The sequence below is a fragment of the Apus apus genome, chromosome 4, assembly GCF_020740795.1.
Source record: "Apus apus isolate bApuApu2 chromosome 4, bApuApu2.pri.cur, whole genome shotgun sequence".
In the NCBI taxonomy this organism is placed as follows: Eukaryota; Metazoa; Chordata; class Aves; order Apodiformes; family Apodidae; genus Apus; species Apus apus.
The window spans coordinates 90366595-90391239 of NC_067285.1; the positions used below are offsets into that span (position 1 = coordinate 90366595).

Sequence of the window (24645 nt, forward strand, 5' to 3'; positions counted from 1 at the left end):
GAAGAATCACTGCAAGCAGAAGAGCCAAGCCATCCTAAAAACAATGGAAGGGGCATTGTGGTGGTGACGGACAGAAATTCAGTGCAGAAAGTACATATTCCATATTCCTCCTGGCTGAGGTCCCTGCCTCATTTCAGAGGTAAATTAACCCCAAATCTGCTTCTAGCTTCATGTCCACTGAGACCCATAATCTGCTGGAGTGTTTCTCTCATACTTATTTCCAGATTCTCTTTTGCATTACAGTACAATATTTTTTTGAAGCCCAGGCAATCAGAGTCAGTCAGAAAAAAACCAACAACTTGTGATTTGTTTTGCTTAAGTAAGATAGTGATTTCTATTGCACTAGCCCTTACTTACAGACTTTTGGCTGCCATAAGGAATCAGTTTATTCTATCTGTAAGGAAAAAAATATAATTAAAAAAAAAAAAAATCAGAAAGAGCCCAGCTCCTTGTATGCCCTGCATGAAAGAAATGCCCAGCTTGTAGAAGTTAGCCTGACAGGAGAGGGGCCAAGGACCACAGGAGTTAATTACATCAGTAGAGAAGGGTCGCTTTTCATTTCCAGCGAGCCCAACTCTTGACTAAATAAATAAAGCTGTAATGGGAGAGCAATGACCACAATAAGTGGCCAAAGCTCCACGTGATGACAGAGGAATGATTTCTCACCACCACCTCTTAAATGTAACTAAGGTGTTCTGTAATTTTACTTCCAAAAGCCAGAGGGCTTATTGTAATCCTGATAAATTATAGCAGCAGAAGCAGGGGAGAAGTGGGACAGAAGAAGGGAAATGTTAATGCAAAATATAAAATTGCCCAGCAGAAAAGAATGGGGAGAGCGAGAGAGTGGTTTGTTATCGTTTATTTTTCTTCAACGCATCATTCAGCTTCAACTGTCTCCCATCTCACCCAGTTCTCCACCATTTCTCAGAAACGTCTCTCGATGGCATCTCATTCTCTTCCTGTCTTTCACCAGCGTTTCATCATTTCTTAACTGTCCCTGAAAGGGTCTGGGCAGGAGGCGGAGGGGAGGGGGAGGCGGGGGGAGAGGGACGAGGCTTCGCCCCACGTGTCCTCCTCATTTAAGCAGTTTGCAAGAAGCGGGGGGGTGGGGAAGGGGGGGGGGGGGAGGAAACGTTGCAAATAATGTTAAATGTGATTAATCTCCCGGATTCCTGGAAATCTGACATGCATGAGTTACAGCGAAACCTCTTTTATTTCGCCATTAAATGCTTTTGCATAATGAGAAAGAAAATGTCCTCTGTGCCCTAATCAACTCTGACAGGTCCTGGACTCCCAAATACTTTTATTTATGGCATTATTTATCTCATCCCTCACGCCGGGGGAGGCGAGCCCGCGGCTGGCTCCGTGCGGGGCGGGGCAGGGAGGGGAGAGCCGGGCGGCCGGCGGGGCACCCGCAGCGGGGCTCCGCGCCCGCCGGAGGGGCCACAAAGTTTTTTGCGGCGGCTCCGCGCTCCGTGAGGCGGGACGGCCCCGGCGGGCCGTGCCCAGCCCGGGGGACAAGCGCGGGGGGCCCCGCGGCCGCTGACCCCCGCCGAAGGGCCCGGCGGCTCACCTGCCCCCCCGGGGGGTTGCCGGGAGCGGCGGCGGCCCCGCCAGGGCCCGCCTCCCCGCCCCGCTGCCATTAGCAGAGATTACCCTAAACACTTGCCGGTCGCCGCCCGTCTCCCTCCAGGCATTGGCGCGGCCGCCTGTCAATCAGGCCGGCGCCCCGCCGCGCCGGGGCTCCGCCGTGCCAGAGAGACGAGCCGCGGCGGCAGCAGACACAGCCCCGGAGCGGGGCCGCGCCGCGCCGGGCTGGGGGAGGCGGCGGAGGATGGAGGAGGAGATGCAGCCGGCGGAGGAGGGGCCCAGCACCCCCAAAATCTACAAGCAGCGGGGCCCCTACAGCGTCCTGAAGACCTTCCCCGGGAAGCGGACGGCGCTGGCCAAGCGCTACGAGAGACCCACCATGGTGGAGGTGCCCCGCGGGCGCGGAGCGGGGCAGCCCTTCCCGCACGCCGCCGCCGAGCCACTGCCCTACGCGCCGCACGGCCCCTTCCCTAACGGGCCCGCCCGCCCCGCCGCTGCTCCCGCCGCTGCCCAGGGCCACCCCCGCCCGCCGCCGCCGCCGGCCCCCAGCTCCTCGGGCCGCTATGGTCCTTGCCCGGCGGCCGCGGGGGGCGGCGGCGCGGAGCTGAGCGCAGGTACCCGCAACTCCTCTCCTCCGCCGCGCAACTTCGCGGGGCACTTTGCATTAGGCGGGAGCTGGATGGGGGCTGCGGGCTCCCCGCTCCACACGCCCCTCACGCCTTTCCCGGGGGGCTGGCGGAGGGCTCAGCGTCCCCCTCGGGTCGCCCCCCCTCCCATCGGGGCTGCCGCCCGCCGGGCGCCCCGGGGCTGGGCGCGGGGGTGGCGGGCTCGGGCTGCACGTCGAGCGGGCATCGCTAAAGTTCCCGGCGGCGGGCGGGGCCGCTGCCCGGCCGGTGTCGCCCCTGGGGCGGCGGTGGTAGGGGGGATGGGGTTTGCCCCGCCCGTCGGGGCTGTGCCGACCGGCCGCTCTCGGCTCGGCGGGGCAAGCGGCCGCCGAGCGGTTCGCACCTGCGGGCGCGGCGCCGCCGTCTGCGGGGCGGGGGCTCGGGGGGGCAGCCCCGGGCCGGCCGCTCCGCCGCCCTCGGGGCCGGGGAGGGAGGCCAGGGGGCTGGGGCTGGTTGCTGGAGGGAGCTCCTGGGAATGAAGAGGATGCTGTTCGAGAGATGGTGTTTTTAACAGAAAGAAAACAGATCGGCTGTTTGGCTGCACCGTTTTCATAAGATGCAGCGAGAAGCAGGAGATGAGATTTTTAAATTTTATTTTAATTCTTGTAAGGTGTAAGATACTGAGATGCTGAACGCATATCTTTCTTCTCATGATGGCTTGGAGTTAAAAACCGCGTAGATCTAGATATGCAACCTAAATTTGGCATCAGGAAATGGGAAATTGCATCTTTAAGCAGAGTACAATCAAAAATGAATTACAATAAATCCTATATAATTGCATAGGTCATTCTCTTTAATGAGATTTTATTAACCTGACTGTCAAGCTTTTGAGTCAGGCAGATATTTTATCTTCTTCAACTGATAAAAGTGTCAGCTATAAACCACCATATAAATATTCATAAATCTACACATCTGTGGCAGCCTATCAGCATCATTCTTTTGGACATTAAAAGCATTCTAATTACTTTCTGTCTAGCAGAGCTGAAATGCTGCCTGTTATAGTATGTGCTTGGCAGGCATGATTGCTTTTGTTTGCCATCACAAATAGCAGCATCCTATTTTATATACTGATGGTCCAGAATATATTCAGGGTTTGACTGAGCAGGATGAATATTATGAAGCACCATCTGGTTTTGATAACATCGAGTATATTAACTCATCTGTTAATTTTTGACACATCATTGATTTATTTATTTAGAAAAATTGGATCCTGTTTTGGTATGTTGCTGTTTGCCTTTGTAACAAATGTGATGACATTTCCTCACTAAACAGAGAGATATGCTAGTTAATAGGATATATGGCTATATTTTTATGCGTGTTTTTGCTCAGAAGCAGCCGTGTGCTGGATGAATTTGTCATGTCTTGTTACAAATAATTCAGGTAGTTTACTAAAAAAGTTCAATACTTGAATAGATTAGCCTGAAAATTCACAGCTCTGATGCATAGTTCATGATCCATAGCAGGTCATCTTTTCTTTTTGTTGAAACTACTTCTTATTTTAAATGCCTAAATGGTGGTTATTTTTTGCGGCCCACAATCAAAACGCTGCTGATAAATGTGACACCTGCATTTCTTTACAGAAGCAGATTACGCCGTGGAAAACATTTAGCTGTCTGGTAGATGATATACAAGGCCATATTCACAGCAAAGCCCTCTGGGCTTTGATCTCCAGAAGTTTGGACTTTCTCCTGCCTCTGTAGATTGTGCTTAGCCAGGCGCTGGAGCAGGCTTCAAAGTTTGCCATGGATCACTCCTGTGCTTAAAAAAAAAAAAAAAAAAAAAAAAAAAAAAAAAAAGTAGTTAAGGAACTGCTGCTTGTTCACTGAAGTTCTGTGAAATCTCTGTCCTGTCACCTGCTTGCACAGGCTTTACTTTTACTTTAGGTTCCTCTGCGGGTCCCAACACGCCCTTTTCTCAGCTAAGACTGAAGTACCAAGGGAAACAGCAGAAAACAAGCAAAAAACTTGCTACAGTGTGCAGAAATGAGATTTTGTACAAGTTTTTACCAGAGGCTGGTAAAGCAAGAGGCAAGGTTTAGAGCTCCTGGGTATTGTTATCCCGGAAGTACAGGTGCTTTGTTGAGCTGTGTGCCAGTCCTCCCTACTTGGTGATAGAGAAACACCAGGCGCTCTGTGGTGGAGGAGCCGTAGCCCCAGTAAGCTGAGCAGGGAGCTGCTGAGGGTGAGCTGGTTGGGACCTTGGGGCTATATGTATGTGAAATACTTCCATCCTGTCATCCAGAGCCTTGAAATCCTCTAAACAAATGTGTGAGCCAGTTTAATAGCTCAGGCAGCTGGTAGCAAAGCAGAGCTTGGGTTTTGCCCCCCAGGAAGTGGAAGCCTTTGGGTCTGCTCCACACACAGTCGCTCTGTGCTTTGCACAGTGCCTATAGGGTCTCCGCCCACCCAGCTCCTGGGTTGCCCACAGCAGCAAGGGGTGTGGGCTGAGTCCTTCCCAGAACACCTCTTAGCCAGAGGTTCATCTCCCAAGTGGTGGGTTTTGGCAGGGAGCAAACCATCCTTTCCTTAGCACATACTCATCCAGCTGCAGGTCCAGTGAGTTGTTCTCCACGAGGCAGATAGTCACCATCCATGACCTGCACAGTTTTCCCACTTAGCTTACCCATACCACTGGGCAGAAGCTTACTTGAGTGGAGGGCTGTAGACCACAGTTTTGTAGGGATGCCCATTTAGTAAGTTCAGTAGCAGAGGTTCACCTCCTTCTGCTGATACCTCTTCACTCGTGAAGGCAACAGTGAGGCTAGTAAAAAAAAGTTCCTGGGATGTCCAACTGTGGTAGCAATTTAAACACTTTATACAGCTGATTCTTAATCTTCAGGCATGGCATTTCTGGCCCCTTGGGATTCAGAGCACCAAGTTCGCCTTTGAGAGTGGGCATCTCAAACACAGCCACAAGTAAAGATGCTTCCATATTTTTTAAGCTTTCCCTAATGGTTAAAGTTCTTGCCCAGAATGAATGGTTTCTTCCTTGGTCCCTCTGTAAGAGACCATCCTGGCCTCCAGAAGAATTGCAGGAAAAGGGGTTAGGAGGAGGAAGAGCAGGTGTTCTCCACCCGGTGCCATGATGAGGACATAGCTTGAGATCCCATCCTGTAGGGGAAGATCTTGCATGAGAAATGTCATCTTGCAATGAAAAATACAGAGTTACACTGCAATGCAAGCCTTCTCTCCCCTCTAGTGAGTAGTGGTTACTCTGATCACTGCTGCTGGAGAATAAACCACACAAACAGGTGCATTCAAAGCACCAGCAGATGACCTGTTTTCTCCTGTAAAATATTCATTCTTCATTAGTCTGTTCAGATTATTTGCCTGGTAAGAAAACAATGCATTTTTGTTGGTATGTGAATTAAACAGTATCATAGTTTACCAAAGAAACATGTTTTCCTTAGGGAAGCGTGAGGTAGACCTTACAGCGTGCCTTAAGATTTAAGCTTGGCTTTCATGGATATCAAAGAAGAACAAAACTGTCTTAAAGCTGTTTATTCCAGTGCCAACAACCTGGCATGTTTAACATGACCAGTTAATAAAACTCTGCCATGCCTGGACAGAATAAAGGTTTTAAGTGAACAGAGAAGGTGAATATTGTTATTTTAGCCTTAGCTGAGAAGTTTGGACCATCATGTGGAAGTAGATCTATAAGATCAGTAGTGAAGTTGCCAAAGATTGGTAGTCTTCATCAGCTGGACTGTCTTGGTGATCTTCACACAAAATGTCTGAGAAGGCATCACTTAGTCATGGGGGGTGTCAAATGCTCTTGATTTTGTGATCTAAGCATAGATAGTTCAGCAGTGTTCGTATCTAAAAACATAATGACAAAATCTATACACATTGACAAACATTTGGGGGGTACAGAGCTGCTGCCCTGGGATCTCAATAATAGTTTTATAATCATTGAACAAGTAAAAAAACACAAATCATCAGGTGAGGAGACTGAAACATTGCAAGGTAAGCAATGAGATGACTGAAATAGCTAAGGAGCCTGGACTTTGGAATCTTGCTGAAAATTACCTATGAATACATTCCCTGCAGGGGAGAATGTGTGATATTCAGACCTACTCAATAGTTACAAAGATGACTTTTTAAACCAGCTGCCCAAGATTACAACAGAAACTATGGAGAAGTCACAACCTGAATCCACAGCCATTGAGACCCAACACAATGCATTATTCATAAAGCTGACTGGTCCAAGTATTGAAAAGATCCTCAGGTGTAGGAAAAGCTGTTGTTAAACCTGTCACTCTTTCCAGACATCTTTTCTGATGCACTGGTGTAAGTAGAGTTTCAGAAGGTTGCTCTTAGTAAAACCCTGGTTTTAGTCCAGCATTTTGATAGGTAAGAAGCCCCATAGTTTAGCATCAATGAGAAAAAGATGCAAAGATGAATGCTATATCCAGGAGTTGGTACCTGGTGTCTTCTGGTTGCTTGCACTTTCAAATAATCTAGTTAGGAATAGTTATACTTTTAGCAATATAATCCTGCTGTATTAGCACTTTGTGGGCCTGATCTGGCAAATCCACCTTCAGGCAAAAGTCTAGTTAAGAAATGATGTAAGACTAAAGACTCTGGGTTCTGAGACATAAGAATTACATGGTTGGTGGACATCATAATAAGGAAAAGGAATATCACAATAGGACTTTAATAAACTGTTTACACTGTTTTAGTCCAGAGCAGTCATTTCAATTGAATCTTCCTTTCCTAGAAAATACATACAGTACATAACACAATTAAGAATCATAGATCGGTGGTTATTCAGCAGTAATCATATAAAAACAACATTTTGTCATTTCTTACAGATTAGGTGTTGCACAGTGTTTGCATTTCTAATTATAGCTGGTCTGTAAAAACCCAAATCCTAGCATCTACAATATCTGCTGAACAGGCAGCGTTTGTTTTTATTTTTTTTCCAACACAAGAAATTACCATAGTCCATCATTCTCATTTAGAGTTGTTCAGACTATGGGTGTGTGTACCATGACTGGTGTAGAAGTGGTTTCAAAGTGGTACGCACTTCAGCACAGAGCCAGATGTTTCCAGAATGTCTGTGGAGAGCATCCCTCGCCACTGCTGCCAAGCGGTACCCGCAAAAAAGCATTTTCTTTCTGCTGGCATTTCAAAATAGCCCTGCCTTGTTATGGCTTTCATTTTTCTATGTTTGAGCATGGGTTAAAGTTAAGAAAAAAACAGTAATTGTTGTTATTGTGTCTTTGTAGTAGATCTGATATGGAACTGAAGATTAAATCAATACTGTCTGTATAAAATTTCAGTTATGTTTTAAGCCATTATCACAGTGAATGTGCCTAATGCATTCAATTTTACAGCAAAACTAATCATTAATTTTATCTTTACTGATGTTAGTGTGTATTACAGCATTCTTCAGAACTGGTATTTGAAATGTCAGGTTATTTTTTGCCATATTTTAGGAGAAACCATAGTATTAGTATAACGTATCTTAACACTAATCCTTTTTCAGCTGCTTCATTCATATTTTGTCCCCTTGCAACAAGGGTATGCAAGAATAAGTAACTGGTTTGTCAACAGGGACCATAATGATTAAAAAATGAACAGTAAATAAAACTTCAGGTCTGGAATCGGATTATAGGATTAAAATGAATGAAAAACTGCTCTGTAGTAGGATTGCAAAGTTCCAATCAATATCATCTTGTAATAATTTTAGAGGAAAAATGTTAGAAGAAATAAGGCAAAGAACGTGCAACTTTAGGTTGTTAGTGATGCCTGAGTTTCTTGATTTTCTTTTGGTTTATCAGTACGTCCCAGCTAGAAGGCTGCAACATCACCAGGGTTTTGTTCATTTAATTTATATTGCATCTGTTGTGCTGGGTTATTTTGCACTTGCATCTTAAAGGTTAAAGACAGCTGGCCTTATGTTAATGCAGTAAAAGGGAAGGAAGGACAGCAAGTATTTGGGCTGCAAAGCACCTGGCACCTCACCAGTACCCACTTGCAAAGTGGGCAGCAGTCCCTGTGCATTTCTACCCTTTTGAGTTTGTAGTGGAGACAGGGAGCATTGCTTAACATTTTGGATCAAAGATGTGTTGGAGATACCTGCCCTGGTTCAGCTGAGCTCATCTAGAGGGCTGGTACCACTCATTAGCATGTGAGGTGGATTGCAAGGATGCCTCCCCAGTCCTTTACATGGGCTCTCTCTGCTTGGCCCTGGGCAGCCACATAGCCCTGCACTTCTCCAGTCCTTGCTCTGTCCGCCTCATGTCCCTGTTCTTACGGTTAAGTCCTCCAGAGATCACATCTTCTTGGGCTTTGTGCTGGGGGGATGACTTTGGGCTGCGTTCAGACTGAAAACATTTGTATGCTGCTGCAGCCCTGCCCTCTTTGCAGACATCTGGAGGATGGTAAGAACACAAATTAGTGTTGTTTCAAATATTTTTCAGGCCAGCTCTACTAACCTCAGCATGAAGCAGATTTTCCACCAGAAGGTGTATCCTCTGGATCATGGAGAAGTACCATGAGAAGTGCCACCTCTTAATTCTGAATGTTTCTTTTCTTTACGTATTATCAGTATGATGAGGCTGTGTTTTTGTCTCTAGTGATGAAGTTAAGATAAATGAAGGTCTGAGGTGCTTAGCTTCATGCATCTGCAGCAGGTTGCCTTTTCAAAAGTAAATGCATTTGTCACTTTCTAAAAGTCAAGCCTGCCTGAGAAGAGCTCTCCAAAATTGGCAGCTTAGACCTACCAGTCTTTTTTTACATCTCATGCAAAATGTTAGTTTCATCTTTTTAAACACCTAGAGGAACTCAGCTATGAATAACCTACAAATTATTTTAAAGGCTTTATTTTTACTGGGGAATTTAACAGGTTGTACCATAAGTGTCTTGGTCATTTTCCACCAGGGTCAAAGAACTGTTACAGCGGCTTAAGTTATATATACATAGACACTGCAGAAGTGATCAATCCTACTGTGTAGGTTTGGGTTGTAGCTGCTGTTGCTCCATGAGACATGACGCCTCCTGGCATTAGAGGCAAGGCTGACTAGATGCTGCATGGCATCTTTGCCCTACTTCCAGAGCTGAGCTGCTGCCTCCAGAAACTGCTGCACAACCCCACATAGAGTTTCCTGATATGTCTAGGGCAACTTGAAGAACTCTGCACTGCTATCCACTGCATGGGGATACTGGCCTTACCCACAAATTCATAGGAGGTCAGCAGGACAGAAGAAATTCCTTCTCTGACCAGAGGAGCTTCATGCTTTACATTTGATGTTTTGCTTGCGGTAAGGAGAGGGTTTTGTGCTTATCACTCTTGAGTTGTACTTGGACATATGTGGAACCTTAAAGCAAAAGGAACAGAAGCAAAGTCCATAGAATTGGGAATGGGTCATGTGAAGTGTCCCAACCCCATGTCAAGCAAGTGCAGCAAAGATGAAGGGGAGACAAAACAAAGCTTGGAAGCCTTGGTGGAGAGGAGCAGTGCATAGGATGGAGGTGTAGGTGTAGTACAAAGTCCTGCAAATACGTACAAGCACTGCCCGCCACCAGCTGGAAATGGGCTGCCAGAGAAGTACTTACTTGAACTTTTATTTGTAGCAGATTGGACAGAGATTGTATTTTCTTCCCCATTTTCCTGTCTTAATCCCTCTGAAAGAAGATGGCAGTAAGCAGTGACTGTCATCACAATGCATTTCTGATTAACAGCAAGGGCACAAGGGCACTCTCAAAATAGAAGCAAAGTCGGGATTGTTTTAAAAAATCACGGTGTTGCAGAAGTATTAAAGCAGAAGCCATAATTTTAATGTGTTCCGAAATAAAGTGCATGCTACTGTGAGCAGTTGTGTACATTCATCTAGCTACTGCTGCCTGGCATAGCCTTTCGCTTTAGGTTTCTGTGATTCATCTTTTCTTTTGTTGCAGAGAGTCGAATGATTCTGGATGCCTTTGCCCAACAATGCAGCCGGGTTCTAAGTCTCTTAAATTGTGGTGGAAAACTGCTGGACAACAGTCACTCTCAGTCCATGATTTCTTGTATAAAGCAGGAAAACCCAAATTATAGTGAAAGACAAGAGCAATGTCAGCTTGGGAAAATGGTCCATAGTCAGACGTCAGACATTTTAGACATAGAGATGCAGTATATGCAAAAGAAACAGCAAACCTCAGCCTTTCTGAGAGTTTTTACTGATTCCCTTCAGAACTATTTGCTTTCTGGGAGCTTCCCTTCTCAGAACACCTCGTCAGTAAATGATTTTAGCCATTTGGCAGATGTGGATCCACTTTCAACCTCTCCAGTACACACTTTAGGTGGATGGACATCTCCAGCAACATCTGAATCTCATGGTCACCCATCATCTTCTACACTTCCAGAGGAGGAAGAGGAGGAAGAGGAAGAAGGTTACTGCCCTCGTTGTCAAGAGCTAGAGCAGGAGGTAATTTCATTACAACAAGAAAATGAGGAACTTCGTAGAAAATTGGAGAGCATTCCAGGTAAGTCATCTGCTGCCATATAATATTGTCAATGGGTTATAAAAATAATGTGGGTAATAGTTTCTCTTAAGTTCTGGTTGGTTTTAAGTTTGCGATCATTGTAATCTAACACGGGAATTTGTCTCAAACCAAAATTCCTATAGCTGTGCCCACTGGAAAATTATCTGCTGGTAGTCGTCCAAATGAATACTGAGTTCTACACTAGTGAGCTGTATTCAGGATGGGATGTACTTGTAACCCCAAATTTAAAACATCACGTGGTTTCTGACAGTAATTGCACACATAGATGTTTTTATACCTAACTCTATCTTTAAGTGACATTGCAGCTTATAAACTTAGTTCCTGTTTGGGGCTCTGTTTTTTGGTTACTTAAACTATTCTAAACAAACAGATTTGACTTTTACTGTGAACAATATGTCTTAAATTCATGTTAGCTCAGTAAGAAGCATAAGTACATCTCCTCCCATTCTTCTTAAGATAAAACCTGAAAAAGAAGCTAGACAGGTTCTCCATTTCAGCAATACTTAGCAGCCATTGGAAGCAAGAAAACAGAAAAACCCTGTCTAAAGGAAACTCCCTCTGTGAAAACTTATCTTGCCCCTTAAAACTTAGGACTTCCCACTGTTAGGGTGCACCAAGGTACTTGAAGAGTGATATTGTACAAGAGCAAAGTATCTCGGACGCATATCCTCTGAACTTTAAGCACAGGCAAAAATACACCTCAAAAATAATACTAAAAGTAAATTGGAATTGAGGAGAGAAAATAAGTTTACAAGACACTTCTGACATATAAACGCTAGGGAGCTACACCTCTGCTACCTAAAGTTTGAGGTACTCATGCTAGATCCATGTAGAGTTGATTGAGCTAATCCCTAAATGACAGAAAAACACAGATAATATAGCAGGGGCTGCAAGAGTGCAAATACTTCAAAGCTGCTAACTATGCAGAAAGGAAGAAGGCAGTAATCAACTAACTCTCCACTCTTGTAGGTTCAGTAGCAAAATCTGAGCAAAAACCAAGCAGCAGTCTTCATAATTCTTCTCCCCAGCTATCTGTGATGTATTCTGCATTGTTTTACACTGCATTTTTCTTTTGTACATTGGTCCCTAGGGCTACTAGCAAATCCCATAAGCAACATTGTTCAGTGCAGAGAAAACCCAAAATTTATCCTTTTTCCACCCCTCCCAAAATCTGGAGTCACCATAACTCGTGCACTCTCTCTGGATTATGTAGTGGAAACACTGTGTGACAGGGAATTGTGTGGACTTCAACTCCTGTTGAGTCCTAGTTTCAGGTCTCTAAAACTGAAAATTGTAATTAAAGTCCATAATCTGACCTACAGCTTTCTATCAGTCACCTATATTGAAGCAAGTGATCTTTTTTACTTTGACTAAAACATACATAAATACTATTTGATCCAAGTAATACCTCGGAAGTCTTGAGTTGGAAGGTCTGGTGAGCAGTGGCTGTACCTCTTACCCTGGCACTTGACTCCAGTAGTTAATTACATTGGTGAAAATGTGTGTCTTATTTGCTGCCTATCTGAAATCAGTTTCTAGCCATTGACTTACATACAGTCCTCCACTAAATGAAGTTCTGTATAGGACTTGGTACTTTGGTTGAAGGTACTTACAGGTTGAAAACTGGCTTAATTTCCATTTTAGATAAACTAAGCTTTTTAATACTCCTCAAATGAGTTGAATCTTTCTTTACAGTGCTTTTCTCCCCTTCTGCTCATTTCTTTACAATTTCGGCACTAGAAGTAAGGTGCAGTGTGTTTTATCTGCCTGAGCAAAGGTGAATAGTCTTTTTGTTCCCACCCAGGGTTGGTGTGGTCATTTGGCCACTGGTCAGGCGGCTGAGCTGCTCGTTCTGTGTGCCTTGCTTCCTAGACTTGTGTACTTTGTGTTTCGCTGTGTTCATTTACTAGGTGATCTCCAGTGCTTTGGCTGCTCTGTTTGCCCACTTTTTGCTGGTTCACCAGTTTCTGTATCATCCAGAATGTTTTTGATTATTTTTAAATTAACTTGGTGATCCTGCTGTGTGGCATTGAGCCTGCTGTCCGAGCCGTGCTAGAAACACATTTGTTCATGATGATTCCTCTAATGACAAATAACTTGAGATGTCAGTAGCAGGTTCTTAGTCCATGTATGCTCTAGTCTACTGATGTTCTGTGTTGCTGCTTTTGCAATCAGATAACTCATGGTAGTAAGTTAAATGCCCTTCAGGAGTCAAGATGTATTACATCTGTTCAACCCAGCTATTTCAGGCAAACCTATAATCTCATCAAAGAATGACAATCAGGTTAGTCTGACAAGATCCACTGTCCGTAAGACAGTTTTGACTGGTATTAATTATATTCATATTCTGTAGTTCTTAAGTCAATTGAATCCCATTGTGATTGCCTGTATTTTGCTAGGATTAATGCCAGGCTAAGCAGCCAGTGTTTACCTGGGTCATCCCAGTTACCCTTCATCTCCCTTTAAAAGAGAGATAAACATACATAAGCATAGTTACCTTCTACCCCCTAGGAATAATGAAACATCTTGTTAAGAGTGTATCAAAGGAAGCAAACATAAAATAAATGTGGAAGGATGTATGACTTTATCAGCCAACATGAAATCGTCATCAGATGGATCAGCTGCTGTCTGGGTGACGTATACAAATAGGTCTAGAGTGATCCATGATTTTGGGGAAGCGTTAAAGAGCCACAGAAGGTGCCCTCGGATTTTGCTACATGATAGGACAGAGGTCTGAGCTCCCCAAGCAGTCCCTCAGCCACCACTGAGCAAGGTTAATAAAAAATCAGCTAGAGGTAATATCTGATTATTTTTGTCTCTAATGTTGATTTTGTTCCAGTGAGCTTCTGCTACCAAAGAATCCAGCAAAATTTTTTCTGTGACTGGAAATGCCCATCTCTGTGTGCAGACATGTGCAAATCTTGTTCTCTGATCATTCCTTTATTTTTGCCCGTCAAGATGTTGCATGCCTTGGGAGGGAGCCAGAAGGCCCTTTGCAGAGGGTTTCAGTGTCATTTGCCACCGTCTATCACATCAGAGTCATCTCGAGTACAAACTTTATTGTCTGCACATTCATACACCTCATGCTGGGCATCCAAGGGGCCAGGCAAGGCCACCAGTGCAGCGCAGAGCAACTGTGGAGGCGGCTGGATGAGCATGGTGGCTGCCGTGCTCTCCCATCTAGCAGATGAAAGACCAGAGGTTTTTTGGATGTGTTTTTCCCTCTTATCCTTGGGGTAGCTGGGCCAGAGCTGCTGGGTGAGGCTGGCCGGGACCATGCAGGTAGGGGGGATGTACACTGTGCCCTCCTGATGGGCACCGTAGTTCGCACTGAGCAACCCTGTCAACCCCTCCCTTCTGCTCTGTAACCATCTATGAATCGTTTTATCCTTTTCCTGAAATACTTTGCATTTCTTTCTTTCTTTTTTTTTTTTTTTTCCATATGCAAAAGCCCTTTTAAAATCCATGAGAGTTTGTGTTCTAAAAATAGTTACTGCTGTGCATCTCTGCCTCTAGCTCTGCAAAGCACCATTTGCATGGCTCACAAAGAGACTACTGGGAAGAAGAGTGTTTTTTCAGCATATGTAAAGGCAACAACTTTTTTTTTTTTAAAACAATTATTACAGAAGAGACATTCTCCTGTAGCTTTTGGACGCAGAAAATAAGATTTTTCAGGACTCTGCCCTGTTGCTGTAAAGCCCTCCAGTCCTGTAGGATCTTTTTGCCCAGAGCCTAGCATCACTCTTTGGCAGATCATCACTGGAGAAAATTATTACATGTGGGAAATATTGCATATGTTTTGGTTGTTGGTCTGATATTTTTTTCAGAAAAAATATCCGTTTGATTTGACTGAAACAATACTTAAATATGTGTGAAACCTTAATTGTTTCAGCTGTGGAATAAATGAAGAAAAATACATATTTCAGTGCTCTAGTCTTGGAACAATGTGATTTTTTGCAGCTTGTGCAGTTTTCCCCAATATTTTTTTTTTTTAGACAAAATCATTAATCAAATATTTTCGCTCTCCAGTTCAACTCAAAAGAAATATTTTCATTCAGTGTGTTATTTTTGTCTTATTTTTAAAGATTAGATAATTCTTGGAAGGAGTTTGGCAAACTTATCATTGTCTCTTTAGGGATTTGAGACCGTCAGAAACCGAGCTAAGTAATCCATCTATACAAGGAGAAAAGTGTCTCCTAATCTCTTTCCTCTGTATAAAAATTACTGGGGCTATGATACATTCCCAATAGTAAAATTAAAGACTTATTTGTGATACTGCATCTAAGACCTGGATTTAGACCATGTAATATATAAGGATATTAAGCAGTTCTCCTTTGCTATTGTCAGCGTGATTCCCTTGGAGTTTTTGGCCTAAAAGGGAGAAAATATTTCCAGGTGGTTAAAACAAAGGCCAAGGATAATGAGTGAGGATTTCCCTCCTGGTGCTTCCAGCTTTGCTGCATGCTTGCAGGCAAAGCAGCCTGTAAATAGTGAAAATGTATAAATAAGCAGTGTGTGATAGATACAGTAATTATTCTTAACCTCCTTAGCCTGGCAGCAAAAAGTACTCCAGCAAACAGCAGAAGGATGGGGGTGGAAAACCTCCTCAAATGTGTAGAGATTATGGCCTACAGAGGTGGTCTTCATGGTGGTTGGAAGTAGCCAAAGCAAAGTGGGATTTGCAGGTGGAGTTAATATCAATGTAATTGAAAAAGTCAGACAAGTTTTCCAGGAGGTTTTGTGAGCCCAAGACTTGACTCTTTTTCCTTACTATATCAGATAATCTGATAAAAGATACTACTTTTCCCTGCAAATCCTATCTCCTTTATACTTCCAGCACATCATGTTTCCAAAGAGCCTACCACAGCTGCACTGTAGATAAAGCAGCCATCAAGGGTTGTGACAAACACTTATTCATGTCCCCTTTTTTCTGTCCGTCTTCTTGATGTTCACATTTAACCGCTTCTTTAGTTTCCCTTGATGTTACCAATGTTTTGGTCTGATCTCTGGCCCCATTCTGCTGTTCAGCTTCAAAGGGTGAGGTTACTTGGGGAAGAGAGAGCCTCAAGCGTGGTCGCCCAGTGTTTGGCACGAGAACCCCTTTGAATTTGCAGCACAGCTTTGGTGGCAGCTTGGAGGTGCCAGCTTAGTTTGCTAAGTACAAAAACTTAATGTAACAAGTAACTGCTGCAGACCAGGGCTTCATTAGTTTTTTCCACTATGCTGGGTGAAAACCTTTGAGAATTTGGGGAGGGCAGGTTTCTTTGCCTGCCTTGGGGAGCAAGAGCTGGTGGGAGTTTTGTGGAGGGCCGCAGTTCAGCCTGGCAAAGCTGAACTGCCTGGTCTCAGTTTTGGATTGTTTTTTACAGGTCAGGACTTGCCATTTTTGTGACACAAACTGCTGTCCCAACTCACCAGAGGCTCTTTGGTTTCTCTGTTAGTTATCAGCTGTATAAATATGTAGAGAAGTTTAACAGGGGAAGTCCCTGTCCTGAAGACCTCACAGATGAAAGGAAGGGCAAGAAGAGGTACCTTCTGTTAATTAGGAGGAAAGTGAAGGAGCACAGCCCAAAATACAAGCCACAGGAGCATGTAACAGCATTGCTTAAATGAAATGTACAGCTGCCTTGGTTTTGTCTCTTTCTTCTGCTGTCTAGGATGTGTATGTGCCAGGTGTGTGTGGAAGGGGGACGGAGGACATTCTTCTTTCAGGAGGAAACATTTTTGCAAAAGAAAATGAAAATAAATACAATGGCTTTTCAGATGCAGATTAACAGAAGTAAAATGGTTTTCCACTCCACCTGGAAAACACAACTGAGAGGGATTTTTAAAGTAATGGGATATTTGCTGTAATTTTTTCTCTGCTCCCTGCTCTTGGTAGGCACAAGAAGTCAGTTAGGCAATCTTTAACACCCTTCTGTGTGTAATGTCAATTCTTCTGCTGTCTGCTCTCATTAAAAATGAGTGCTAGTTTTATTTTACCATCTAATTACAAACATACACATTTGTAGGGTCTTCAGCACCAAGATCAGTTCCTCTTTACTAACCCACATCTCTCCTTGCCCCTCACTCTTGTGCCAGCTCACTGCACCCCAACAACTTGTCTTCACAGCCTGTCCATGCAGCTTTCACTGGCTTTCAGCTGACTATTGAAATAAATGGGTGTATGAGCTCAAATGATCCAAGTTGTGTTATACTGCACAGCTTGTACAAATCTCAGGCAGAGAAGGCAGCTCTGTTAATGTTATGAGAAATTCACAGTGCCATCTAGTTCTTCAGCAGGTTCCCTATCATTTGTTACATCTTTTTGACAGTCGAGCATCAATTTAGAAATGCCCTGCAATGAACTCTGAGTGAAGCATCACTCAAGGTCAAGCAAAGGAGGATGCATGGCAGTGCTGAGCTGGTCTTAACTAACAGCTGCTGGCCTGAGCGGGTGGATCTAGATATACACCGTTCCCAATTCTCCTCCTCACTGGCAAGTCAGAAGTAAATGGTCTTGAGTGCTAAGGGATTCATCTTGTATTGTGCAAAGCACCAGGAAGAATACTAGCTAGTGTGGGCTACAGAGCACAACATCTTATTGATGAGCAGAATAACCAGATTTCTTACTGTCTGCTTATGGGGGCTGAGGCCACAGCAGGGAGACACCCTGCTTCACTGGGAGTGAGCCTTCCCTTTCTCACAAAGGCTGTCTGATGACATGGGAGAGGTTGGAGATACACCTTATTTTCATTGGAGTTACACCTTATTTACAGCAAGCCCATGTATCTCTTCATAGCACTGTGCTTTGGCAGTATAAACACCCTGAAGCATGTTACACTGGAGGCCGCCATTTAGGGAGGATATTTGAGAACCCTCATTGTGACACATACCAGTACAAGTGGTTGTGTCCCAATAACATTTATAATGAGCAAAAACCCAGCCCAAACCAAGAACAGAGATGTTCCTGGCACTTCATAAAAAGTTGAAAAGAGTTATCAGAACCAAAGGTTAAAAAAAAAAGAAGAAAAAAAAAAAAGAAAAAAAAAGAGTATGTGGTAATTGGGAAACATTAAAAGTATGTTGTTGAAGGCCTCAAAAGACTAGGAGGAAAAGTTCCATGATGGTTACAAACCAACCAGTTTTAGAGGGAAAGAGAAGGAAAAGTGAGGAGTGTAACAAGTGGAGCAAAGAGGAAGCTGATAGTGATGATTAAAAAGAAAAGATTAGGATCTCTGAAAAATTAATACTTTTCCAGAGGATCTGGAGCACTCTGTGGAGGAGACATTCTTTCCCTGGCAAATTTAAGGAAAAATATTGAGTCCATTATCAGATGGAAACAGTAGGTTTTATTAGCAATTTGGAATTGTTCGTTGAGTATTTTTCTTCTGGTGCTCATGAGGAGTAAAATAGTGCAGTCACACCACCATGCAATGATGATGATAAGCAGGTAGATATACTTTCCATTGCCACTGTAACTCTGGGTGCTAAGCACACATTCAACAGCACCTGGGACTGCAACCTCAGCTATCTGCCACAACTCCCTGCCATGCCATGTCAGAACAAGTGAAGAGCTTGTTGGTCAGTGCCAGAATTGCCAGCCTTTGTAGAATTGATAAAGAGATGCTGATTCCAGCCCAGGTTGTAAGACAGAGTGGTTCAAGAGTGGAGTTAGGAGTCTCAGAAACTGGCATCAACAGGAGAGCTGCAACACAGGCCATGGGGAGCAGTACCTGCTTGGATACACCAGCTTTTCATCCCTGAGTGCTCATCAGCCTATTACCAAAAGCATTAGGCAGCTGCTACCTCAGCATGATGTTTTCAAACCCAGGAGATTTGGACAACTCACTTCCAGAGATAAACAAAAATGCAAGTGGACAAAGAGGACTCGGACTATGATTTTATTTATGTTTTGGAATATTTGGGATGCTCCAGAAGACTGAAAGGTGCAAATACTGTATTACTGTTTTTCTTTAAAAGGACACGTGTCACTCATGACTGTAGGCTCGTTGGCCTGAGCCCAAACAAACTAATTGCACAGCTGATGCTGGCTTAATTTATTAGAGTACTAAAAGAGAACAATGGAATTAGTACCAGGCAAAATCTTGCCAAATTATGGTTTTGATGAGATGAAAAGTTTGGTTGGTGAGTGTATGACAGATATTCAGGGTGTTAGATATTACAAAAAATTATTTAAAAAATATTTGTATTCAGGAAATTGCCATGATGCAGATTGATTTCTGGAGGGATTCTTGATGAAACCTTTCACAGCCCATGTTTTTAATACTTTCATTGGTGAAAGAAAGCATAGTCATTGCTCACATCTTGCAAGCAGTGCAGAAATAGCAGCGAGGGAGGAAGATGTTGCCATGTATTGAGGCACAGAGAACATTGGTGCTGCTTGGCTTCAGGCCCTGGGAGGTGGACACTGAGAAAGGCTTTAGGAGGACATGGTGGCTGAGTATTGATGCACCAAGTAGCCAAAAGAACAGGTGTGGTCTTCAGCTGTAGAGATGTGTGTAGGTGCAGCTTTTAGCTGTAACAACAGGCCAAAGGTAGAATCTGCATCTGGGAAATGGTGATTTGAGTTGTACTGTTTCACCTGCTGATGCTGTCTAGTGCAAAGAGGATTTAGCCTGAGGAGCTACTGCACTGTGTGGCAGGTGAGACTGAGAGATCACACCCTGGCTTTTGTCATTGGCATAGTCGGTGGTCACTGCACTGTTCAACTGTTAATTAGAAATTAGGATACTCCACAGAGAAAGCTGTGACAAGCTATGCTGAAGAAGCATTGTTAGAGCGTACAGATACCTAGAATACCTATGAAGTCTTAAAACTTGGATCAATAAACAACAAAGACCTGCCACCTCTTACACTTGTCCTGCTTAGTCTCTGCTTCACATCTTAGCAAGACAAGCTAAGAGCTTGCTTTTCTTTTCATTTGCTGCAGGCCAGGTTACTTTGCCACTTGCAGTGTCTTTTCTGAGTTGCCAGCACTTGCCGAAAGTAAAGGTTGTGAAAACTTCTTCCTATTGTCTTCCTCCAGGCCTTTTACTAAATCATAACAAGCGTTATTTTGACATTAGCTTCTTTCCCTTTGGTTATAGTAGGCACAGAACCCTGTTGGTGTTGTCAGTGATAGTAGATAACACGCATAAGCATGCAGAGAATCCCCTCTCAGGGTTATGATCTTGTTAACTCTCTAGAGACCACATGAAAGTCAGGGAAATACAAAATAAATAAGCTAGTAGGTTTAAATGATTTTTCATACTCACAGTTGGGATCTGCAGGCTCTTACAAAGTTACATTTGCTGCAGGTTTTGAAGGAAACAGTTCTTCTTATGTCTCAGCAAAGAGAATATTTGCAGAGCCATAAGAGGGACACAGAAACAAAATGGAAGCTTTGACTCTCAGCCTCATGCTGCCCTCTTTTAGGCTTTGGTTAATGCAGCAGCCCAAGAAGCCTGGCTTTGCAAGGAGCATCTGGAGTTTGAATGGCTGAGGTTATTTGTACCAAGAGCAGACAGTGTGATGTGCAACGGCTTTACAAGTCAAAAGCACTCAGATTTACCCAGTCACTAGAATGACTACAAAATCATACAATTTTGTGCTCGAAACATTACTGCTTTTATGAAGATAGAAGCGTTTATAAGCTTCAGCCAGCTTTTAGTACCTCCATATTTCTCACTGGTAATGAGAAAGCACTTTATCAGAACAATACAGTTAAAGTACTTCGTGTACTGGGGACACAACAGGTTAAATAGTTTCCTGTTGTCTTCTCGCTTGAGCCCTATCCCTTTGGAAGAACATTGGTAAATGCATCCTTGGATAGCCTGAAGTGAAATTACTGTGGGTAAAATGCCATCCCCCTGTGAGATCAGCTTCTAAAAATTAGAATTTTTTTGATGCATTATGTTCTCTTCCCTTTCAGGCCCCACGTTATTCCACATAATTACAGGTAATAGTGCCAAGTATGGCTGAGAGCCTTCAGGTCATCACCAGGTACTTTTGCTAATAGAGATAAACAGAAAAGCAAGTGCAAACTTCACAGACTGTTTTGAGCACAGCTTCATGGGGACTAAAGAAGTCTAAAGCTTCCAGGTACTGCTGATGCTTTGGCAACTTATCTCCTCAGTGAGCTTGCTGAACAAAAAGCAACGCATTTAGGGCAGGAAAAGGATACTTCACAAGTATCTCTGATTTTCCAGGGATCACTCAGCTCTCCTCCAAGTCCAACTGTCAGGCATCTTTCCTCTAGTTGAACAGCCACCCATCATAGCCTCTTCTTGTCACAAGGTTTCTGATGCTGCTGGGGACAGCGAGCCTTCATGAGTCTCTTTTTTGTACATCTGCTTAAGCAGACAGTAACCTGTGCATAAGAGTTCCTAGCTGAAGTTTCCTTTCGAACATTGCAGACAGCAAACACAGAGCGTAAGAAAAGGATCTCAAAATACAATCTTACCCTTCAGCCCATCCACGTGGTAAAAAATATAATATTTTGTTTTTCCCACATATGATTTCTTATATATAAAAATGCAGAGGCGGGGAGGGAGCCAAATCCTTTTCTTGCCACACCTGCTTACAAATATTCAATGTACTAAAATGTTGCCTGTGGTTATTTTTCCCTTTTATTCCATGTAAGAACTTGTATTGAATTTTTTGATTGCTGCTATATGCTGAATACACAGCTCTCATTACAGGAAGGCCACAGAGAACATGTTGTTGACACTATTAAGCTTGACTGCCCTTTTGACTTACTCATAATTGAAACAGTTTCTACAGCTGTCCAGTGATACTTAAAAGGGATTTTTTTTTTCTTCTAAAAAAAAAAAAGAAAGAAATAAAAGAAAAAAGAGAAAAAAAGAAAAGCAGTATTTGGGCTCTCCTGCTCATATGGCAGTGTCACTGTGTAGCAGCTATGCTACAGACACACTGCCCTGGTCTGGCAGTCAGCAGTGAATTCACTGGGAAAGAAAACAGGTACAAGTCTGGTGAAATGCAAACTTTTGCCTAATGCTTAACCTCCTAAGCTCCTATGGCAGAGTGGGATACATCAAATTAAATGATACAGGAATTTATTATTCACAACAAGCACTTTGCATGACTTCTGCATGTGGACTACTGGATGTAGTGCCACTTAGCCTTGAGTAAAGAGTTTGTTTTGCACAAAGGAAGGGTGTTTTGCACCCTGTCTGCCTAGAAGGTGGCATAGTTGCTGCGGTGCAGTGTCAATGCCCGCAAAAGAATGCAAAATACCTGTAAATCCTGCCTGGAGACTTCTCAGTGATGTCAGTGCTTGCTTTCAGATTGCCAGCTTAAGACAATGCCCAAAACACTACATTTTGCCAGGTGTAAAGGCTGAATGCCAAGAAATAATACAAGAAAAAAAAATAAAAGGAACACTGGAATACTTTTTCTGAATTGTTAGCTGAAGCTAAGATTTTATCTGAATATTTTACAAAAACAACCTATACAAAATGTGAGTGTGATAAGATAACTTCAAAATTATGCCAGTCTTGCACGAGTCAGTTGTGATGTTGGATTAATATATGTTTAATTCTCCTATGATGTTTCAGGCTCATGAGAAAAGCACTGTATCTCAGAAATACTCCAGAGTTAACCAGGGATGTGGCAGCATCTGCCTAAGAGAGACCCATAATTGAATCATCCCTAATTAACCTATCACCTCAGCAGAAGGGAATAGGATGTTGCTACCACTACTGAAATGGATGAGAGCGAAGGGAAGGAATGGAAAAGGGGGAGGATGAGGGAAAGAGAAATAAAACAATTTGCCTAACACCTAGTTTTATAATAAATCTGGGAGGAAGGATGGAAAATAAAGTATAAGAATCATTAAATCTGTTCAATATAGTTAATCAGACTGTAGTTTCAAAAACATTTGAGTACATTTACATGTGTTAATCAGTGCATGATTTAGGTCCAAGAAATGCTTTCTTCTTTGTATGGCTTGGGTTGTTTACAGTATTTACAGATTATATATTTTGTTATTAGCATTTCTGCTGACCTAATTTGTATTTGTAATAATTACAATTTCAAACTAGGAAAAAAAGCCTTTAAAAACTAATGGGCAGAACATAAAAGCAATGTCAGAGACCACAACATAGGAAATAAAACATCTGTCATGTATTTATTGAATGAAATGACTGCACAAATCTAAATGAGAAGTATTTCCGATTTGAAATAAATTGCACAGATGTACAAAACAGATCCTGAAGAACACTGCTTGGTTTAATGTTGGTTTTCTATTTTGTGCTAGATAGCTAATACACAGTAATTGATATTTGTTTCATGCAGTGCCCTGCCAGACTGTTCTAGATTATTTGAAGACTGTACTTCAGCATCACAACCAGCTTATGGTACCACAGCCAGCAGACCATCCAACTGAGGTAGTATCCAGTGAAGACAAGCTACATCTCTTTATGTTTGACAATTCATTGAAATCATGTAGGCAAATAAATCAGTGGGCACTGGGAGAATAAATTTACTAGTAAAAATATGTAAAATATGTTATTAAATTGTCACTCTTAGGTACAGTAATCCCCCAAGTGGAGGATGACTTTACTGAACAGCATTTAACTCCCTGCATCGGCACCAGCTGTACTTGCATTGCTTTGGGTAATTTTTCTCTCTCCTTTCCTCAGAAACATCTTTTTTTGTGGATAGAATTCAGGCTAGGCTTAGTCTGGTGAAAACTGCAGTCCTCTCCTTCTCTAGAAAGTAGACATAGAGATTTGTGCCTCAGCTCTAGTGTAACTCACATTAATTTTTCTCCACTGTGTTTCTAGCCAGGCATGTAACAATGCCTCAAATCAAGTGGCTTTGTTGAGACTTCTCTAGTTTAGACGGTCTGCATTTGAGGCTCTTGCTATGCATGTTTTTGTATATGTAGTGTATACATATACAAAGTGTATAGGTGTCACTACCCATTATTCACACAAACAAAATCAGAAGAGGAAAGACTTAGGTCTGGTCTGACCTCCCTTTGCACAAAAATTATATGCAGCACAAGCTTCACACAGTCCAACTTACCACAGTTTCTCTGAAGCTGCTTTGCAGTGGTGCAGGATATGTATCACTTTGCTCCTCCTTTCAGTTTATCCTGTGCAAATTGATATATACATGTCTGTATTTATATTTATACATATAATTAGCTGTTAGCACTCAAATATATTCCAATTATTCATTTTCTTTTTTTTTAATGCTCTTTTGCATTACTAAAATTTTCAAGCACTGTGAAAAATAAGGTTGTTCTGCATTGTCCCACATGGAATAGCTTGTCATGATATGACAGAATTTTTTTTATTTAATTAATCACATAGATGCTCATCTTTTATTCCTAAGCTTAATCATGTACAAATACAAGCATGAATGCATTTGTACTTTGATTCTTCCTTCAAGATCTGCTTTTTTCATTTCTGGAAGGTTTTCTGTTTGTTTTAGTTTAATGACTGCTGGACAAAACTGCATCATATATTTACCAAGAATCTTTTGCCCAGAAGTTCTTTACTTTCAGAGGAAGTAATGGAAGTGTATCTGTAGCAAGAGCCCAGTAATTGTTTAACAGAGTAGCACGGCGCTATATCATGCCTTTAGAGAAGGAGGAAAAATATTCTAAGTTTCAGAGGGAATAAGAGAGAAGTATAATACAGTTGGGGCTGAGGAAATTATGCAAAATTCATTGCCTTCTCCTCAGTTAATAGGAATGTGAGCTGTCATGAAATTTAGATCTTGGGCCTTTATGCATCCTATTTCCATCAGTGCAATACATTTAAACACAAGAGGTAGCTTTTAGGATAGCTTGCTGCCTAGCAGAGCCACACACAGGCCCCCATCCCTAACACACAGAGCAAGCCTGGAGGCGCCATTATGGGCTTGCCTTGCGTGGCTCCTGCCTG

General features: G+C 42.9%; 1 protein-coding gene across 1 annotated transcript in view; it reads left to right on the forward strand.

Moving 5' to 3' along the window:
* Positions 1 to 1834: 1834 nt before the first annotated feature.
* The window catches only part of BEND4 (BEN domain containing 4), a 28813-nt gene continuing 6002 nt past the window's right edge, over positions 1835 to 24645 (forward strand). The window contains exons 1-3 of the mRNA XM_051617437.1: positions 1835 to 2204; positions 10160 to 10726; positions 23045 to 23136. Coding sequence (XP_051473397.1) covers positions 1835 to 2204; positions 10160 to 10726; positions 23045 to 23136 — 1029 coding nt within the window. The remainder of the gene's footprint in view (positions 2205 to 10159; positions 10727 to 23044; positions 23137 to 24645) is intronic.